General features: G+C 39.5%; 1 protein-coding gene across 1 annotated transcript in view; it reads left to right on the top strand.

Annotated features, from left to right (window-relative positions):
- The window catches only part of LOC108924244 (collagen alpha-2(V) chain-like), a 44,811-nt gene that overhangs the window by 8,408 nt on the left and 17,738 nt on the right, over nt 1–18,665 (top strand). The window contains exons 2-16 of the mRNA XM_018735478.2: nt 13,026–13,226; nt 13,390–13,403; nt 13,490–13,522; nt 13,644–13,676; nt 14,046–14,099; nt 14,892–14,984; nt 15,080–15,163; nt 15,246–15,290; nt 15,394–15,447; nt 15,611–15,664; nt 15,877–15,930; nt 16,086–16,139; nt 17,219–17,272; nt 17,385–17,429; nt 17,591–17,644. Of these exons, the coding sequence (XP_018590994.1) occupies nt 13,026–13,226; nt 13,390–13,403; nt 13,490–13,522; nt 13,644–13,676; nt 14,046–14,099; nt 14,892–14,984; nt 15,080–15,163; nt 15,246–15,290; nt 15,394–15,447; nt 15,611–15,664; nt 15,877–15,930; nt 16,086–16,139; nt 17,219–17,272; nt 17,385–17,429; nt 17,591–17,644 (926 nt within the window). The remainder of the gene's footprint in view (nt 1–13,025; nt 13,227–13,389; nt 13,404–13,489; nt 13,523–13,643; nt 13,677–14,045; nt 14,100–14,891; nt 14,985–15,079; nt 15,164–15,245; nt 15,291–15,393; nt 15,448–15,610; nt 15,665–15,876; nt 15,931–16,085; nt 16,140–17,218; nt 17,273–17,384; nt 17,430–17,590; nt 17,645–18,665) is intronic.

Raw genomic sequence — 18,665 nt, 5'->3', positions numbered from 1 at the left:
TATATAGTTCACACTAAATTTACCAAACAGCTATACATGATATTTCTGCAATTTAGTCAATTTTAACCAATCTTTACTCTTAGCACTCATGTAACGTTACATTTAGCACACAGAGCTGTTACTTTGGACTCAAAGAACCCAGGTTTGAATCCCACCTCCTCCTGTGGTATGCTGAATCAAGGTACTAACCCTGAAATGCTACAGTAGAATTTATCCAAGTGTGTACAGGGGAAAATAATTGCAAAATAGCAACAATGAGGATTGGTGGCACAGCCTAAAAGGACTGGACATCAGCTTTGAATACAGCTCAGTCTGTGTAGAGTTTGAATGTTGTCCATGTGTGGGCATGGGTGTCCTCAAGATGCTTTCCTCTCACAGTCTAAACACATTTCATGGAAACTTGAAAGTGTCTCTGTTTGTGTGACTACCCTGCAATGGACTGGTGCTCCATCCAGGGTGGATGCTTCCTCATGCCTTATGCTTCCAAGATAGGCTCAGGACCATCTTGATCCTAACTCAATAAAGCGGTTTTTAACAACGGATGAATGGAGTAATGAGAACTGTGACTCCTTTTACATTCTGGCTGCTCATCTGTAATATAATGGATGAAAATATCTGTTATAAAGGAATATCGGCATTCCAAAATCATGGTCATAACAACAAAGAGAAGGTTAGCTTTCAACATATTTCATGAGCATTGCTGTGCATGTGGTGCCCACATGGTGAACTACTAGCAGATGGGTTCCTTTTTAATTTTCTGAAACTGGACTGTTGTCTATTAAAACAAAGACTGAATACAAAAAAGCCAAGCAATCTTCAGAGTGTGGGTTGGGATACTTTATCAAACACAGCTGTGTAAGGCTATTTCCAGGTCTATTCTGGACAAAAATCTTTAACTAAGCACTCAATAAAACATTGAGTGCTTAGTTAAATATTGAGTTGCAAAGACATTATTTTTTTTTAAATTTGAATCAAATGTTTGAATATAAGATTCATGTGTCTCGTACCTTCATAAGCCCAGAAATAACTTACAAGCAGCACAGGCAAAATTAACATACCAAATAAACCTTAAAGCACAATGGAAGAATTATTTTGCTAATTACATTTCCAGAATTAGATTAGAAGTCTACATAAGCTGTCATGAAATTATATTTTTCACGAGGCCCATTGCATAGCTGACCTTGCTGATCCTGTGTTTGACATTTGTGTTGGGAATGTGATTCTTATTAAAAAGGGGGAGTTAACTGGTAATGGTTGCGTGTTTAAAGATCAGATTTTTAAAAACAAAAGTTACCGTCATTTAACAGTACATTAGATGCAATCACACACACACACACACACACACACATTATCAGAACTGCTTGTCCCATATGGGGTCGCGGGGAACCAGAGCCTACCCGGCAACGCAGGGCGTAAGGCCAGAGGGGGAGGGGACACACCCAGGACGGGATGCCAGTCCGTCGCAAGGCACCCCAAGCGGGACTCGAACCCCAGACCCACTAGAGAGCAGGACCTGGTCCAACCCACCGGGCCCCCCTAGACGCAATCAATTTAGTTTAAAGATTAAACTCAAAATTTAAGACAAAAAAAAAACATTTGAAGAATACTGTTGACTGGTACTTTGCAAAATAAAGCAAATGCTGCAAAAAAAAAAAAAAAATTAAAATCTGATGAATTTCCGGTTAGCAGAGAGAGAGATGTAAGCGAGGGGGTTTGACCGCAAAATGTGATAAGCTCTACTTCCGTAACTCCACAGACAGCCAAACAGTAATATGCATCAAGTTGCCTTCTTTCCCTCGACTGTAAAAATATTTCATAAATCACGCTATTTCCAACATCAAACGATCCCTATAAACTGAGCTTTTTACAAACCACGATAAATGCCAACCATTCATTTTGGAAAATCATGATAAATCCCGGAGGGTGGCATCATCATGATTTTAGCCAGTCGCTAACGTGCTAGCTTGACTGGACAGGACAGATTGGCAAAATCGCAAACACAGCAAAATGGTATCATCTGCCCCCATGGGCTGCTTAAGCAAAATGCTGGACAAGCTTATGCAGAAAACTAAACTCCGACTTTTCCGCGATGCCTGCCCAGGACAAAACTGAAACATCACTGTACTGGGGATGCGGTTTCACCTTAGCAGTTTCCTCATTTACAGATCTCACATTTCTTCCCTGTTCGAGGGCATTCATTTTGCCTGCTCACCGTGTCTTCATAAGAATTGATCAGGCTCTAAAGCAGCACAAAACCATATGATAGCTACTATACCATTCTGGAAAAACATGGAAAGCATCACATGTATGACAGGGACTGGCATGCACAGGATTTTAAATATGCAGTGTCATCAATAATCAAAAAGATAAAAGACTTTAAAATTTCAGAGGCTACAGTTTTGACAATTCAACCTGGGTCGGACAAGGTGGGGTTCAAGACTGTCTACCCTGGTGAGGGATGCATTAAAAGTGTTCTGAAGAAGGGAAAAAAGTGAGAAAATCCTGCCCTTACAGAGCTTCCAAATTTTTCAAATGTATCAGAAGCCAAGAAGAGCGATGTCACTAAGCTCTTAGATGCCATATTGGTGGATGAGGAGACGAGGCAGTTTTATGAAAGAGTGTTGGCTGTGACTGGTGAAGATGAAGATGAGAATGATTGAATAATGACATTATGTTGCTCTGATTTTTATTTTATGAAGTATTGTTTATTTAGTTAAACTTGTTTGACTTTGAACGAAGGGGGTGCGGTGGCGCAGTGGGTTGGACCACAGTCCTGCTTTCCGGTGGGTCTGGGGGTTTGAGTCCCGCTTGGGGTGCCTTACGATGGACTGGCGTCCCGTCCTGAGTGTGTCTCCGGCCTTACGCCCTGTGTTGCCGGATTGGCTCCGGCTCCCCGCGACCCCGTATGGGACAAGCGGTTCAGAAAATGTGTGTGTGACTTTAAATGACTTTACTATTCAAGAGCTTGAAACAAAATTTGAAAGATGTTTGGATTTGTAGGGGGTGCAGTGGGTTGGACCGGGTCCTGCTCTTCGGTGGGTCTGGGGTTCGAGTCCCGCTTGGGGTGCCTTGCGACGGACTGGCGTCCCGTCCTGGGTGTGTCCCCTCCCCCTCCGGCCTTAAGCCCTGTGTTGCCGGGTAGGCTCCGGTTCCCCCGTGACCCCGTATGGGACAAGCGGTTCAGAAAATGTGTGTGTGTGTTTGGATTTGTAGCATTTTGAGGAAAAAAAAAAACTGCCTCCGGATTTATCTCATTTTGCAAAAAAATGAACAAGCATTATCTTTTTGCAAATTTCTATTCCAGCAACATATATGGTGATTAAACAGGATCAGCACAAGCTGTTTATTATACTTATTATATCGCACCAGATAAAAGTAGCAATTTAGGATTACAAAATTGGGTTTTTTTTCTCAAAAACAATCAAAATGGATTTCTCTCATTTTGCGGTGAAACCCTCAAATATTTACAACAAACTTCCTTCTTTTCCCTCAGGACAGCTAATTTAATCTGCTGTGATGTAACCAAGTTCCAGTAAACCAGCTGCAACAGGCCTGTAGGTCCCATATAGATCAAAATGCAGAAGGAAACAAGAGTGTGAATCAAAATGCCCACAAAGGAGAGTTAACAGATCCACCGGGCTATTTCAGGGTTGTCACTGGATGAGTTGTTTAGGAAAATAAAGTTGTTTAGCAAATGTTCAGTTTATTAAGAATTTCCTGATGTTTCCAATAGTATTTAGCCTATGAACAAACTGAAGGATTAAGCTTTATTATTAAGCATTCATTGTTTCTGACAGAGTGAGCGGACTTAACAATTCTGTACATCGCCTTGGAGAAAAGCATCTGCTAAATGAATAAATGTAATGTAACGTAACTGAATTCTGGTCCCAATTTTATGCATAAATCGCGGTACAAGCGTACATGTTTCGATGCAATTTCCTGATTGTTTTCTGATTTCCAATTTCCTGATATGAAAAATGCAGAACTAATGTTGTTCCTCGCTCTTGGAATTTGTTTGAATTAGTCAGACTTAAAAGAAACAAAAATTCTTAAACATGCTCCTTCTTTTGACATATTCATTTGCAGATCAAAGATCTGTTAGTCTGTCAAATTTGAATTTACATGACTGAGAAAACTCTATTGCCAGAATGTAAAACATACATGAATTAGTTACGTTTTGGTTGCCAAACATGCAAACACAGGACAATAGGAATATACAATACATCCACAATGTGAATGTAATGAATGAGGCAATAACAGTGCAAACACAAGCAACGTGTAAAAACAATACAGATTTAAAGAAATCAATTTTATTTATCGTATGATCAAAAAACATATCTTCAACAGACCAATTTGATCGATCTGAAGAGCGCTTAGCCGTCAGGGACGTTGCCCAGGGGTCACTACAAGGAGGTAGCTCTTCTCGACCCTCTGAAGGATTCAATGAAAAAAACCATTTAACAGCACAGTATAGGCAAAGGATAAGAGCACCAGAAATCTGTAGCAACCAACAAAGTCAGTAGCTAAATTGTAACCAAAACCTTTGGCACGTAGGTTTATGAAAAATCATTACACCTGAACAACCTGGATTACAAAAGCCAGGTTTGGCTTCAGTAATGTACATCATGATGTAAATATTACAAACTTCATAGCTGGAATAGCTGGTTCCACGTTATGCTGCAATCTCTGTGGGCTGGTATGGAGTCAGCTTCATACTACCCAAGACTGTCAAGATTTCCGCATTTCATTTTGAAGTTCCATCACACACACACACACACACAGAGTCTGAAACCACTTGTCCTGAGCGGGATCGTGGCGAACCGGAACCTAACCCAGCAACATAGGAGGCAAGGTTGGAGGGGGAGGGGACACACCCTGGACGGGACACTAGTCCGCCACAAGGCACCCCAAGCAGGACTCAAACCTCAGACCCAGACCTGGCCAATCTCACTGCGCCACCATGCCCCCCAGTTCCATGACATTCCATCCTTATTAGATAATCTTCTTGCATTCAACACACTAGTTTGGAGAGAACAGACTATCATTATGGTCGACTGCTGCTCTCTACCCAAGCCTCCCCCTCCAACACTTTGTCAGCCTGGGTTCCAGAAACAGTTGTCTAAATAGGTAAATGATCTACCACCTTTATTTGCATATCAAACAATGGTAAATTTTTTTTAAATTATAAATTCTATTTCAGTCCCAGAAAAGGACAATACAGTCAGAATGAAAGCTGAAAAACAGCTTGTTGATCTCTGCATTATATACTATTTTATCAAGTGCTGGTACTGGTTGTTATGATGCATTGAGGGATATGTGAGAACAGGACCTTGAGCTAAAGTCTTCCCTGCCTGCACCTCCCTCAGCATCCAGGAACGAAACTTGAAGCTCATACACACACTCTGCCGTAGTCTAGTGTGTCTTTTGCAGGACATTTCCGGGGACACCTCAGATGAGTTTTAAGTACAAAACCATTTCAGGCTCTTTGAAAGATCTGCTCTGGGGATACAATATAAGCTTACTGGAATGGGGTCCACTCAACCACAGAAAAAAACCATTAACAAAAAGCTTAATTTGTCCTCCTCCAAATTTTTTTTTTTTTTGGATGAGTTTATGGAATGTACAATTATTATTATTACATACTCTTCAAGGACATGTATTTTAATGCTATGGTCAACATCGTAAGTCCTCACTGTACATATGTGAATGACCAAAGTGTTCAATTTTCTTGTTTGTTTAAAAAATTAACATTTTATGTACATGACAATTTAAAGAAATTCTAGAATATCTGGACACTCCTCTGGATCTTTTTAGATAGTGTTATGTCTACCTCTATGTCGCTGTGATCATGTGCAGTCCATAACACTAATAAAAAAATAAGAGAAAAGAGTACTGAACAAGTAGTAAGAGGTACAGTCCAGCAAATAAACATTTTCAAGAGACATGTTTGTTTCAGAAGTGGTTCATACCTCAGTAGATGTAGATACAGTTCAGTAAAACTGAAAAAAAGACAGGAAAGGCAAATTTGGGAAATATACTAAATACAAATGCAATGATTAATTCTTTGTTTAGACTATTTTATTTAATCTGGCAGTCTACAGTGCATACCTGTGGGGCCAAAAGATGTCTTGAAAATAATATGTATGTCCTTTAAATCTTTAAATTATTCTGAGTATAAACTTACTTGACGTTTTCCTATGCCTAATAGTACACTATAAATACCCAAAAGACAGTAAAAGCCGAATGTCAGAGAGCAAAACAGTAACTTCAGAAGTAGGTTTCATATCACATCATGTATGAATGTTGTCAATCCCCTTTTTCAAGGTAAAGTCAGCAGTTTTCTATTTGAAACTTTAGTTCTCATATCATCTTAATTGTTTAAATTTCACCTTTGCAATAGAAATTATTGTATTATTAAGGCTGTGTAAATTTATGAGAACAGTGCAGTGTATTGTGAGGTCAATACATGAAAAGCCACAAGATAAACGTAAAAATTATGATGTTGGCGACAAATTAAATGGTAATAGTCTTGCTCTCTATGGGGTGTGGTGGTGCAGTGGGTTGGACAAGGTCCTCCTTACCGGTGGGTCTTGGGTTTGAGTCCTGCTTGAGGTGCCTTGCGGCGGACTGGCATCCCGTCCTGGGTGTGTCCCTCCCCCTTCGGCCTTACGCCCTGAGTTTCCGGGTAGGCTCCGGTTCCCCGCGACCCCGTATGGGACAAGCGGTTCAGAAAATGTGTGCGTAGTTTTGCTCTCTATGACGTTCAATTTCAAACAGCATTCTTTTGTGTTTCGTGTGACCTCGGAATTGAAGGTTAACAGCATAGGAAGTTATTATGGTTTAGAAGTTTGAAACAGCAAATAGCGCATTTATGAGTTGGTTTTTGCAACAGAAGCAAAAGCACTTTCCAAAAAAAAGTCTTCTTTGGAAGAATGCATATTGACCAATATTTGTTCAGTGTCACGTTTTCCATATTTACTGCATATAAAACAGACCAGTTAGGGGCTTCAACAACTTACTTTATGTAGAGTGGCCAAGGCATAATTTGAGCTGGTATCTTAAACATATTTTGTTTAAACTATTTAAAGACACAGGTCTGTAATTTCTGTGCCCTGTAGCTATGAACTTGATTGTCCATGTGGGTTCCTCACATCTTAAAATAAAAAAGTGTTGTGGCATACTGGCAATTCCCATTCCCCTCTACAGTAAAGAAAAGAATTATGTATTATACTGATAAAGAGGATGGTCCAATATCAGTATAATACATAAGAACCCAATTCCCTGTGCTGCTGTCCTGCAGTTTGTCGATGACAACTGAAAAGTTTGATGTTCAGACATGTTTATGTTTAATCCACAAAGATCGATATATATTAAAAGAAAAAAAAAAAAACCTGTGACTAATATCTGAATTATGGGAAGAAATATTTCTAAAAAAAAAGTTAATATATTTTACTGATACAGGATTTACAAAGAATATTTAAAGTTATTTTTTCTTCCAGTGATAACTACACAAAATTTTATCTTCAAAAGCATTTGCAAAAATTTTCCTTGTCTGCAAGTTTCTAGCTAATTGCGCATACACGCGAACACACAGTCTGAAACTGCTTGTCCCGAGCAGGGTTGTGGCAAACCAGAGCCTAACCTGGCAACACAGGGCTGGACGTGGAGGGGACGCACCCAGGACAGGACACCAGTCCATCGCAAGGCACCCCAAGCAGGGCTTGAACCCCAGGTCCAAGGCCAAACCCTCCACACCATTGTGACCTCCTAGCTTATTGCAAATGTGTGAAATATACAATCAGCACAGAGAATATAGATTGTGCAGCGATGCAGTGGTTCTGTCGCTCGTTGTGCTTAATTTACTCAATGTACTCAAGCAAATATTTTATAGTATAAACAAGCAGTAAGAAGAAACTAAATAAAATTGCAGGAATTCATTTTTGTCACTGGTGATAACCACAGCACACCCAGGCACTTACAGTTATACTCATGTACATTCAATCGCTACCCCCCCAAACCAGACCGCTTCACTTGTCTAGTTCTGCTTGTTTGGTGATCCCGCGCACGAAAGGTAAAGCACGAAGGTTCTCGGTTCTGGCTCCTTTGTGGTGGAATGACCGTTCCGTCTCACTGAGAACTGCAGAAACTCTGTCTACATTCAAGAAGAGTCTGAAAATTCACCTTTTCCAGACTCACTTTGCCCAAGATCTCTCCAGCTCATGTAAGGTGTAAATGTTCATACAGCATGACTTTATGATCATCCCTAGATAAGCATGTACACAGCCGCTACTCCTGTATTGTACGTAAATGTTTGTGTACCTTTTTAAAAAAAAAAAAAAAAAACTGTACGAAGGTGATCAGGATTCGTCTATCCTGAGTTTTATGCACTCGTGTGATGAACACGGGTGCATAAAGTGAAAATTAACTAGGTTTATGTAAGAATCACGTCTGCAACTATGTCTCTTTCTCCTAATGTAATGCACAAATTGTATTTCTCTGAGACGTACGTTGCGTTGGAGTAAAGCATCTGCTAAATGAATAAACGTAAACGTACATAGCAATATTATCTTTAAAAAGAAAAGGCCCAAGAAGTCTAAATGGTGGAAATGTGAAAGGAAGCTTTAATCTGCAGTTTTTCTCCTCCCCTGTGTTTATACAGTAGGAGTGCAGTGATACCATAAATTATATGTTTCACACAGGACTCAGTTTGTGGTGAGTGTCTTATAATTTATGTGAAAATGAAGAACAATGGAACAAAAATATTCAGTTACACAGTAGAACCACTGCAAAAAAGAACAAAGGCAAAGTAAAAACAATATACTTCCATGTGAGTAAATGCATATCTGCAGAAATAAACACAGATACTGTAATTCCTTTTTATTATTTAACCCTCAGGCTGCAGAAAATATTAACCATAACTGCAAGACGATTACTTTTGTCAAAGGCTACTCTGATTATCTTAGCAAGTAGAAGTTATACCATTAGTCCTCGATGCAAAAGTCAATGTACAACAAACCCACATGACCCATTTTTACATGGACCATGGTAAAGGTTGATGGTCAGTCTGGACAAAATGTTTATGTCTAGTCAAACACAGCTGTTTCACATCATGCACATGGATTATCTTAAATTTCATGACATCTCTTTATCTTAAAGCAACCCAGACTCAACCAAGATCTGTGGACACGTCTGAAAGAAAGAAAAATGTTTGCAATATTAAACTTTGAAGAATACATATTAAATGTATTTTGTAAGAACTCAATTTACCAAACCTTAGCAAAAATTTTACTAAATGTATAAAAAAATCTTACCATAGATTGCAGGTAATATTAGCTTTGAAACAGAACCGGGAAAAAGCTTCGGTACGGTGTGATTTGTGCACCGAAACCTGCTGGCACATCATTTCGGGAGGGTGTCGATAAAGTGTGCACTATCACTAGCTTGAGAGCAAGTTTGTTTGACACCCATGCTCACACCATGCTATAAAATAAATCTATTTATTGCAATGTATTAAAATAAAATTTTGGATTAATATCTGTAGTTTAGTTATATATCAGTGTAGCGGGTGCCATGTAGCTAGCTGTTCATAATTTGTAAAGTGCCACAGCTTATTTAATTACACCAGCTGCTCATATTATGGATGTTCAAGTTGCACATTTTCAAAGATAAACATTTTTCAGTTTACTTCAGTCACTAAGCTATCTATAGACCACACAACCAACTGACACACGATTCAATTTAGACCCTAAAAGTTTTTTTTTTTTTTTGGAGACACAAATCCATCTGAAATGTGTATTTTTAAACTCTGCGAGAAAACCCATGCAAACTCCACACAGATTGAGCACACAACAAACCCCTGTCCAAGCGCACAGCCCAGATGCTGCCAGCTGTGCCAGCAAGCTGCCCACATGAAGGAAAGGAGATGGAGATGGTAATACTTGTAGTTTAAACACTAAGTTATGACAAAAAGCATCAGCAAAATAGGTTTAAAAAAAAAAAAAAAAAAAAAACTAAATCTGCCATTTCAGTTGTCATATTATGTTTACATTAATCATTAGTTATGATTGGTTGAGACTGATTGTGGTACAATGTATTTCTTCCATGTTGCCTTGTGCTAAGCGCTATTAAGTTTCTGTACATAGTTAAAGTAATTTGTGCACTGTCATTTTATTAAATGGTCATATGAGTGTTCATTCATGGGGGGTGCGGTGGTGCAGTGGGTTGGACCGGGTCTTGCTCTCCGGTGGGTCTGGGGTTCGAGTCCCGCTTGGGGTGCCTTCCGACGGACCGGCGTCCCGTCCTGGCTGTGCCCCTTACGCCCTGTGTTGCTGGGTTAGGCTCCGGTTCCCTGTGACCCTGTATGGGACAAGCGGTTCAGAAAATGTGTGTGTGAGTGTTTATTCTATTTTTTTTTAATTGTCGTGTTGAATGTGCTGAACTGATAACTGGGGATAACTGTTTTGCAGTCGGGGCTCACAGTATGTGCACATAATTGTTCCGACTGCACAAAAGACCGCACAGAAAAAATATGAAGCTTAGGTTTGGAAGTGGAAAGACCACATAACAGGCAAACATACTACCATTGTACCAAATAATCAGCCCATTGTATAAGTAAAGTCTATATATCTATATAATCTATATATATATCATAGCGATTTTTCATTTTGGGGCCCCATTATATGAGGGCTGAATGTAATTTGCAATTATAATTTACTGCAGCATGGTGAAACAACAGGTAATTAGTGATCAGACTAATCAGTATAATACGGAAATTAACTAACTCTCGAACTTTCTTAATTTTCAACAAGGTGTCAAGGGAGGGGGAAAAACTTTACAATTCATTCAAATACTTTAATTAGCACTTACAAAACCAAGTAGTGCTGTAACAGCTCAGATTTTAAAAAGCAGACCAAGCAGAAAATAAACTAATTGTTTATATATGTATGTATTGTTATTTTTAAACCAGTTAATGTTTTTCCATTTTGCTTAACATTTGTAAAAAACTGTGTAGAGCTCCTAAGTTGAACAGCTACATGGCATAACGCAGAGGTAATAGCACAACATAAAATAACTGTCTGAGTCCTCTCATATTGCATTTTAAATGTAATCCGCACTGTAAAAAAACAAGCAAAACAAATTGCTGCACGTAATCAGTCTGTCACTGTACGGAGTATGGGGGCACTGGTACTCTTCTGCTTTCCTCAATCTACTGCTCATTGTTTAGACATCATAGTTTCCATCAAATGGAGTGACAGTTAAAGTGTCCTCATTCGCTTGGCACAGACTTGTTAAGAGCATCAGCTATGAGTACATTTTTATATTCCAGAAGCTACTCCAAACTTAATAAGTAATTCAGCGTCTTTCCTTTAAAAAGTCTACAGTACTTTTTGCCTGATGCATAATGATAAGTATTTCACAGCCTGAAATTTCTTAAATCTAAAAATTAGATCAGAGCAGAAACATCCTTCGTGTACGTGCAAATGTAAAATAAAAATGTATTATTACACATCCACTCGTTTAATTTTTACATATTATTATCATTTTATTCCTCTCCCCATGTGCTGTCAAGCCTTGCCCTCATAGGTGGAAATGAGGACATCACTGCATTGCAGTGGATATTTCTTATCTTGTGGCTCATGAAAATGTATGAGAAAGTAACCAGTGAATTGCATAAGGCCATCAACAATGTCGAAGTACTTTCCATGTGCTTATCCTAATTATAGTCTCTTCTGGACCCAAAGTGGCAGTGAACGGGCTTCTCTAGTGCTTTAAAGCTGGGCTCAGAAGCAGTTTTGAAACATCTCTTTTCTTTCTAAAAAGCTTTTGTGAAAAGCCTCTGGTTTTCTTCTAACTTGATGTTATTTAAAGAGAAAAAGACCATATAAAATGATAAGTTGGTGAAAGAGGGGACGGTAGTGCTGTACAATGTCTCGCAAGATGGCCAATCTATTCTTTACATAAATACAAATGTCTAAGATTTTAATATTAAGTCAATCCTGCAAAGGATAAATATAGACTGCCGATGTACCTCTAATATGAACATACCTGTATGTAGTGTGTGTAATGTACGTAGTTGCAAAGGGAACTCTCCATCAGCATATGTGCACATTTAACCTACTTTCTATTAGTTCTTGGCTCACTTTACCACTTCTTTATTGAAATATTACTTGGCAGGGAAAAAAAAAAAAATCCTTGTTCTGTACTGAAATGCATGCATTCCAGTTGAAGCTCTAGAAAGAAGACAAAGTAAGCAGGTTTTGTGTCCTACACTACAGCAATGATTTAGTACTGATCCTAATAGCAGTTGACCACTACCAATTGGAACTGTGTGTGGTGTTCTGGAGGTTTAAAGGTCTAAACATATGTAATGCAATAAAATACCAGCCATGCAATTTTGCATTTAGTGAAGACATACCGCTCAGGGATATATGTGCCACCTTGTGTCTATATGTGAAAAGGGTGAGAATGTCAACATGGAAGTGGTCTACGGCATATAAACCCATCAGTGCCTTATGCACAATATTTATTGCATGGTATTGCTTAAAACGATAAAATATTGTTACGGTCTATGTTTTCTGTGGAAAAGTTAAACAAAATCTGTTTATTTCTACATTATACTGCCAAAAAACAAGAAAGAGAATGTATTAATGTGCAAAAAATAAATTACTAGAAATGTTTACCAATAAAAACCATTAAAACAAGATACGCATTACAGAACTTAAGTGACACTGTGGTGGACTGGTGCCCCGTCCAGGGTGTACCCTGACTAGCCTACTGCCCTGGGCTTCCAGCCATGGCCTTGACTCGGAGTGGTTAATGATAGTGAATGGGCACGATTAGTGACTGTTTCTATGCTGCAGCACTGATTAACACATGTCTGTAGTTTCTTTAATACCTATTCATTAATTCAGGAATTTTCTTCATTTTCCAATGGCCATAACCATCATCTACTCTCAATGCACTGTGTGCCACTGGGAACCATAACCTACAACGTCACGAATGTCCCACAACCACTGTGTCTGCAGGAGATGACCTGAGCTGTTCCGAGGATGGACTAACCTACAGTAATAGAGACATATGGAAGCCGGAGCCGTGTCGAATCTGTGTGTGTGACAGTGGTGCTATCCTCTGTGATGAAATCATGTGTGATGAGGTGACATACTGCGAGAAGATGACTATCCCTGAGGGGGAATGCTGCCCCATCTGTCAAGATGACCAGGTGCCAGGTACAGCTACACACAGACTGATCTCAGTTTGTAATATGAAACATTATTAGGTATTATTACAGTGTACTAATTTATAGTATTAGTGTAGACAAATGACACATGCACCAAATATGATGCCTCCTTTAAAAGTGCTAATTTTTTCTTATTCTCTCCTATTTTCTAGCCCTAGTGAGCAAGGTAAGCTTCAGTCTTTAGTCTTAGTGACACAGCTCAAGGAGAATGTATAGTCAAGCACCATCAATATGTTTTTACTTGAATTTCAGGGCCAGAAAGGGGAACCTGGGGATGTTCCATTTGTAAGTATTGTACATTCTTAGAAAATTTATTACAGCCAATGATTTGTTAAACTGATAAAGCTTTCTGCAGTCTACACAGAAAAAAACAAATTGAGAAACAAGCCCGTTCTTTCGCCTCCAGGTTACGGGTATTACAGGGCGGCCAGGGCCAATGGTAAGCACTTATTTTGACTGTATGCTCAGAAAAACTTTATTTTTCTTGGATTAGTTTTGGATTTTTTTTCATTGCACAATACAAAATACACTGGAAATACATTTTTTTTGTTGCAGTAAAGTGCTCAAACGTATTTTCCAACACTCGGTGTCAGTGTTTCACAGCCATTCCACAAAATGCAAATTTGATTTCCTTCTGACTGCAAGAGCAAGCAAAACTATTCCACACCAACTCCATGACTCGCTTGTGGAGATTTTTGTATTTAGAATTAAATACAAATCCATCTTTATGCACAACAACTAATACCACAGTGACCTTAGCACAGTTGAGAATTAATCTCCATCTTGGTTTTTTTTCTTTTCTTTTCAGGGGCCTCCGGGTGCACCAGGTGGTAGAGGAGAACGTGGAAACCAAGGAAAACCAGTACGTGCCTTGAATTATTTAAGATTTACTAAGCCCTGCTTCATATTTGAGTCTTTTTAATAGACAAAAAGCAGTTATATTGTGATATACTGGAACCTACCAATGTATCAGTGTGTTGCTGTGGCCTTCATTCACTTCATTCACATCCCTCCCCAACTCAAGGATTCAAAAAGGTATTTAATGACCTCAAAGGACTGTGCATCAGTGTTTCTAGGAACTCACATGTACAGTATTTGTGGTATTTTGCAGCAGGTAACAACAGTCACATGGCCAGTTTCCAGCAAGATGACATAATGAAATATTTGATCCAGGGGAATGTTGTTCCAAAAAGCACATTTTTACATCTGCATTCAAAATGTCCCGCTAAAACCTTACCAAATTATTCTCTGTTAGTATTTTGCTTGGGGGCGCGGGGGCGCAGTGGGTTGGACCAGGTCCTGCTCTCCAGTGGGTCTGGGGTTCGAGTCCTGCTTGGGGTGCCTTGCGATGGACTGACGTCCTGTCCTGGGTGTGTCCCCTCCCCCTCTGGCCTTAGGCCCTGTGTTGCCGGGTAGGCTCCGGCTCCCTGCGACCCCGTATGGGACAAGCGGTTCAGAAAATGTGTGTGTGTGTGTGTGTGTGTGTGTGTGTGTATTTTGCTTCTTGTCAGAGACTTAACCTCTACAATCGCAACATTAGATATTGTTACATTTACGTCAGTGAGTAAAATTAATTTAAATATATAGAATGCACAGTTAGTCAACTCCGAGCTGAAGAGAAAACTATAGATAATTCTGTACATTTTTGTGTTAGGGTCCAAGAGGCCCTCCTGGGTACGATGGAGAGCCAGGTGTCCCAGGACAACCAGGGGAACCAGGCCCGCCTGGACACCCTACGCACCCTGAAGTGAGTGCCAGCTGCCCAAACCCATTTCTTCTTCTTTCTAAAGGTCATCAGACAGACTGTATAATACGATAAAAAAATTTTTGTTAACTTTTCAGGGGCAACTAGCTTCACACATGGAGGTCGGATTTGATGAGAAATCAAGAGCCTTGGGCAACATTGGAATGGTGCCAGGAGCACGGGTAAGGTAAAAGCACTCTAGTAGACGTGTAACAACATATGCACAAGAAATGCAATTTGATATGTTGTGCTTTTCTTTTTTAGGGAGAAGCAGGAGCAAGAGGCCCTCCAGGGCCAACTGGTCAACCAGTAAGTCAAAAATTGCTTGGTGGATACCAAACATAAACAAATCCTTGAAAAATACCATCTTAAACATTTCCCTGTCCCTTCCCTTCCTTCATATCATCATCAGGGACCATCGGGAATGCAAGGGCCCCCTGGTGAGGCTGGTGATCCAGGACAAATGGTGAGAATTGTTGTATCATCATAGTAATATATTTATAAGCTCTGTCTAAGTTGTAAATTATTCTGTACCACCTCACTTTTATGAACATGAGAACAAATAAGACTTAAGATGTGCTTGCAATCTACATTCTTACTGCTTACCTTGATCATTTTTTATACCGCAGGGGTCTGCTGGTCCAAGAGGGCCTGAGGGTCCTCAAGGCAAACCAGGGGAAGATGTAAGCCCATTAGACTTGTGCTCAAACTGGACACAGCTTAACTATCACCAGAAAAAGAGAACTCATTTACTGTAAATCTGGTTCTGTACAGTGTTTCTTATTTAAAGGAAGGGTTAAAGGGGCGTTGTCTAACGGCACAATGTTGGGCAGCGGTGCAATATGATGATGTGCCTTAAAAAATACACCAAATGTAAACACTATTTCACCATCAGGGAGAATCTGGAAAGGCAGGAAATGCAGGAGAACTGGGATTCCCCGGATCGCCGGTAATGGGACCATTTGCATGTACCATCATTCTGTTTGCTGATTTACACACACCAGACTCCCAAATCACATATTTCCATCACAAATGCAACAGGCATGTGAATAAACAGCGAAAAAATCCCAGAAATCACCACAAAATAATCTGTTCCTTTTCCAGGGAGCAAGAGGATTTCCAGGTATGCCAGGTCCACCAGGTTTAAAAGGCCATAAGGTGAGGACTTGTTAAGTTTTGAACATGAAAGTTTTTTACTGTCTGCTGAACAATATGCTGTATGCTGTCAGACAACATACTGTAAATGAGCAAAGCTATATTTTATCTCTGGGTTCTGCACACAACTAGAGCTTGTCAGATTTTGCAATAACTTAACTCCCACTATAGCCACACTAAATACACTTACAGTCACACACAGAACGTTTATCTCTAGTCTCTTATGGAAACAGTGCAGGTGGTCAAAGGGGAACTTTTTCAATGCCTGTTCAACAGTAATAATACAGTGCATTACACACACACTTAAAAATGTACTTAAGAACACATATGTAATGTATCAACTAGTCTGACCTCCTTTACTTGTTTTCATTTTGTATGTCTTAAAATGCACAAAAACACAACACAATCCTTCATAAAAAACATATGCAAACCGAAAACTAGATCATTAAAAGGCAGATTAAATGGCAATAAACCCTTTATTTGGTTGCAGTCATCTGGTTATCTTTCCTCTCATTAATATTTCATTCTTAATTATTGTATTTTTAAAGAACATGCCATGCAACTCAAAACAAATTTACTCAGTCACTCACTTTGTATAAGTGGTCAGAGTTGCAGATGGGCTCAAGGCTGGGGGGTTGGGGGGGGGGTACACCCAGTTCAGTTAAAATAGAGGTCTTTGGACCATAGGAGGAAACCACAGCATCCAAAGTAAAGCCCAAAGGGACACGGAGAGAACATATAAACTCCACAGAGACTGATTCAGATCCAACCTAGATTTGAACAGCCCAGGTGCTGTGCGGCAGTAGTGCTATCCACTGCGCCACTCACCCATAAGTATTTAACTGTACTGAATTACTTTTAAATCAGAGTACTTGTTTCCATACTGCACTGTATTCTACAGAAACATAAAGAATCTGATATGAATTTTTAAGAACACATTCGCACACCACTATAAAAAATCTTGCTATCTAATACTTTCACTTTTTCAAGGCAATTATTCCTGTTTTAAATCCACCTGATTCTTAACCACAGCATTACTTTTTGTTTATATTCCATGACGAGATGTGTGACTTCTTTCACAGGGTCACCAAGGACCAATTGGCCTAAAAGGTGAACATGGAGGTGTTGGATCAAAGGTAAAAAACCTGTTATTTATAATTCTTTTTTACATTTAATTATGAACAGTGTATGACATTATGCACCAATTCAGCTACATTTTCCATATTTACACTGTGTGTGTTCTCATAGGGTGCACCAGGCCCTACTGGACCCCTGGGTGCACCTGGTGGTCAGGTAAGTAGGAGGTAAAACAGTATATACTAGTACATGGCATTCAAAACCACTGTTGTTACATCCAGTTTTCTCAACATTTTCTTAAAAATAAAATACTTTAAAGCCAGACAAGCTCACAGGCTCCAATTCTGCACTTATGGATTATTAACTATGCATCATAGGGACCAAGAGGAATGCCAGGGGAGAGAGGCAGAATAGGCCCAGGTGGAACACCGGTAAGAACGTCACCATATGTCGAGACATATACACACTTCAGGACCTGTTTTATGAAATATATATATCTCACCTTCATTTTTATTTGTACCGTTCGTAATCGATGACGTGAAATGTGGACTTGTCCCTTGGTGAGTGTCCCTTACATCTCACTCGGTGACTGACACTCACTTCCTCCATCACTGTCATTCACCGATTGTCCTAATGTGCAAATATAACACCAGGCTAGGCAAGGTACACCCTGGATGGGACACCAGTCCAGCACAGGATACACACACATCTCAGTGATGCAACTTAAACTTACCGGTAGCCAGGTAGCCAAACTCTCTTTGGCAGTCACTGCACTTGAAGTCTTGAAACAGGAGAATAAGTTGATACAAAGTATAAACACCAGGACATAAGGGACTTTTTCTTATATATCAGCAGTACTTTTTTGTGGGGGGCAGCACAAGTGGAATAAGACTCATATATTGCACATTCAGTTAGTGGCATGAAAGCAGGGGTAACGCAGGTGTTTCAAAGTCCATGAACTGCGTGTTTGGATGTGTCACAATAACTGGAAAGAAGGACGAGGTCATTTGTTAGATATGCATTGACGTGTAGTTTTTAAGGAATAAAACTGACACTGGTGGGAAACATGCATGATTTTTTTTCTTGCAAAAGTTCAACTTTGTGAAATCAAGGCAACTATTTTGGGGACGGAAACGGCTTTTAAGAAGCAATCACCAGTCAAAGTGAGCTGTGCTGTAGCTGGAATTACCGCCAAGAAGAAACCTTTTTTGGGTGGTCAATTTGAAAAGAATGCTTGCTGATATAATATGTACTGAGAAAACAAACATAGTTTTATAAAATAAGACAGACTATGGTCTTATGCATTAACCAGTTTCCCACTACTGTTGAGAACATTTTAAAAACAATTTTTATTACTATTATTATTATTATTAGACTCACTCACTCTTAATTGCCTGGCCAAATGAGGGTCCTGGTGGTTCAGAGCCTATCTTGGAAGCTAAGCAGAAAACA

This window comes from Scleropages formosus, chromosome 21 (genome assembly GCF_900964775.1).
Source record: "Scleropages formosus chromosome 21, fSclFor1.1, whole genome shotgun sequence".
Classification (NCBI taxonomy): Eukaryota; Metazoa; Chordata; class Actinopteri; order Osteoglossiformes; family Osteoglossidae; genus Scleropages; species Scleropages formosus.
This window is presented reverse-complemented; position numbering and strand designations above follow the sequence as displayed.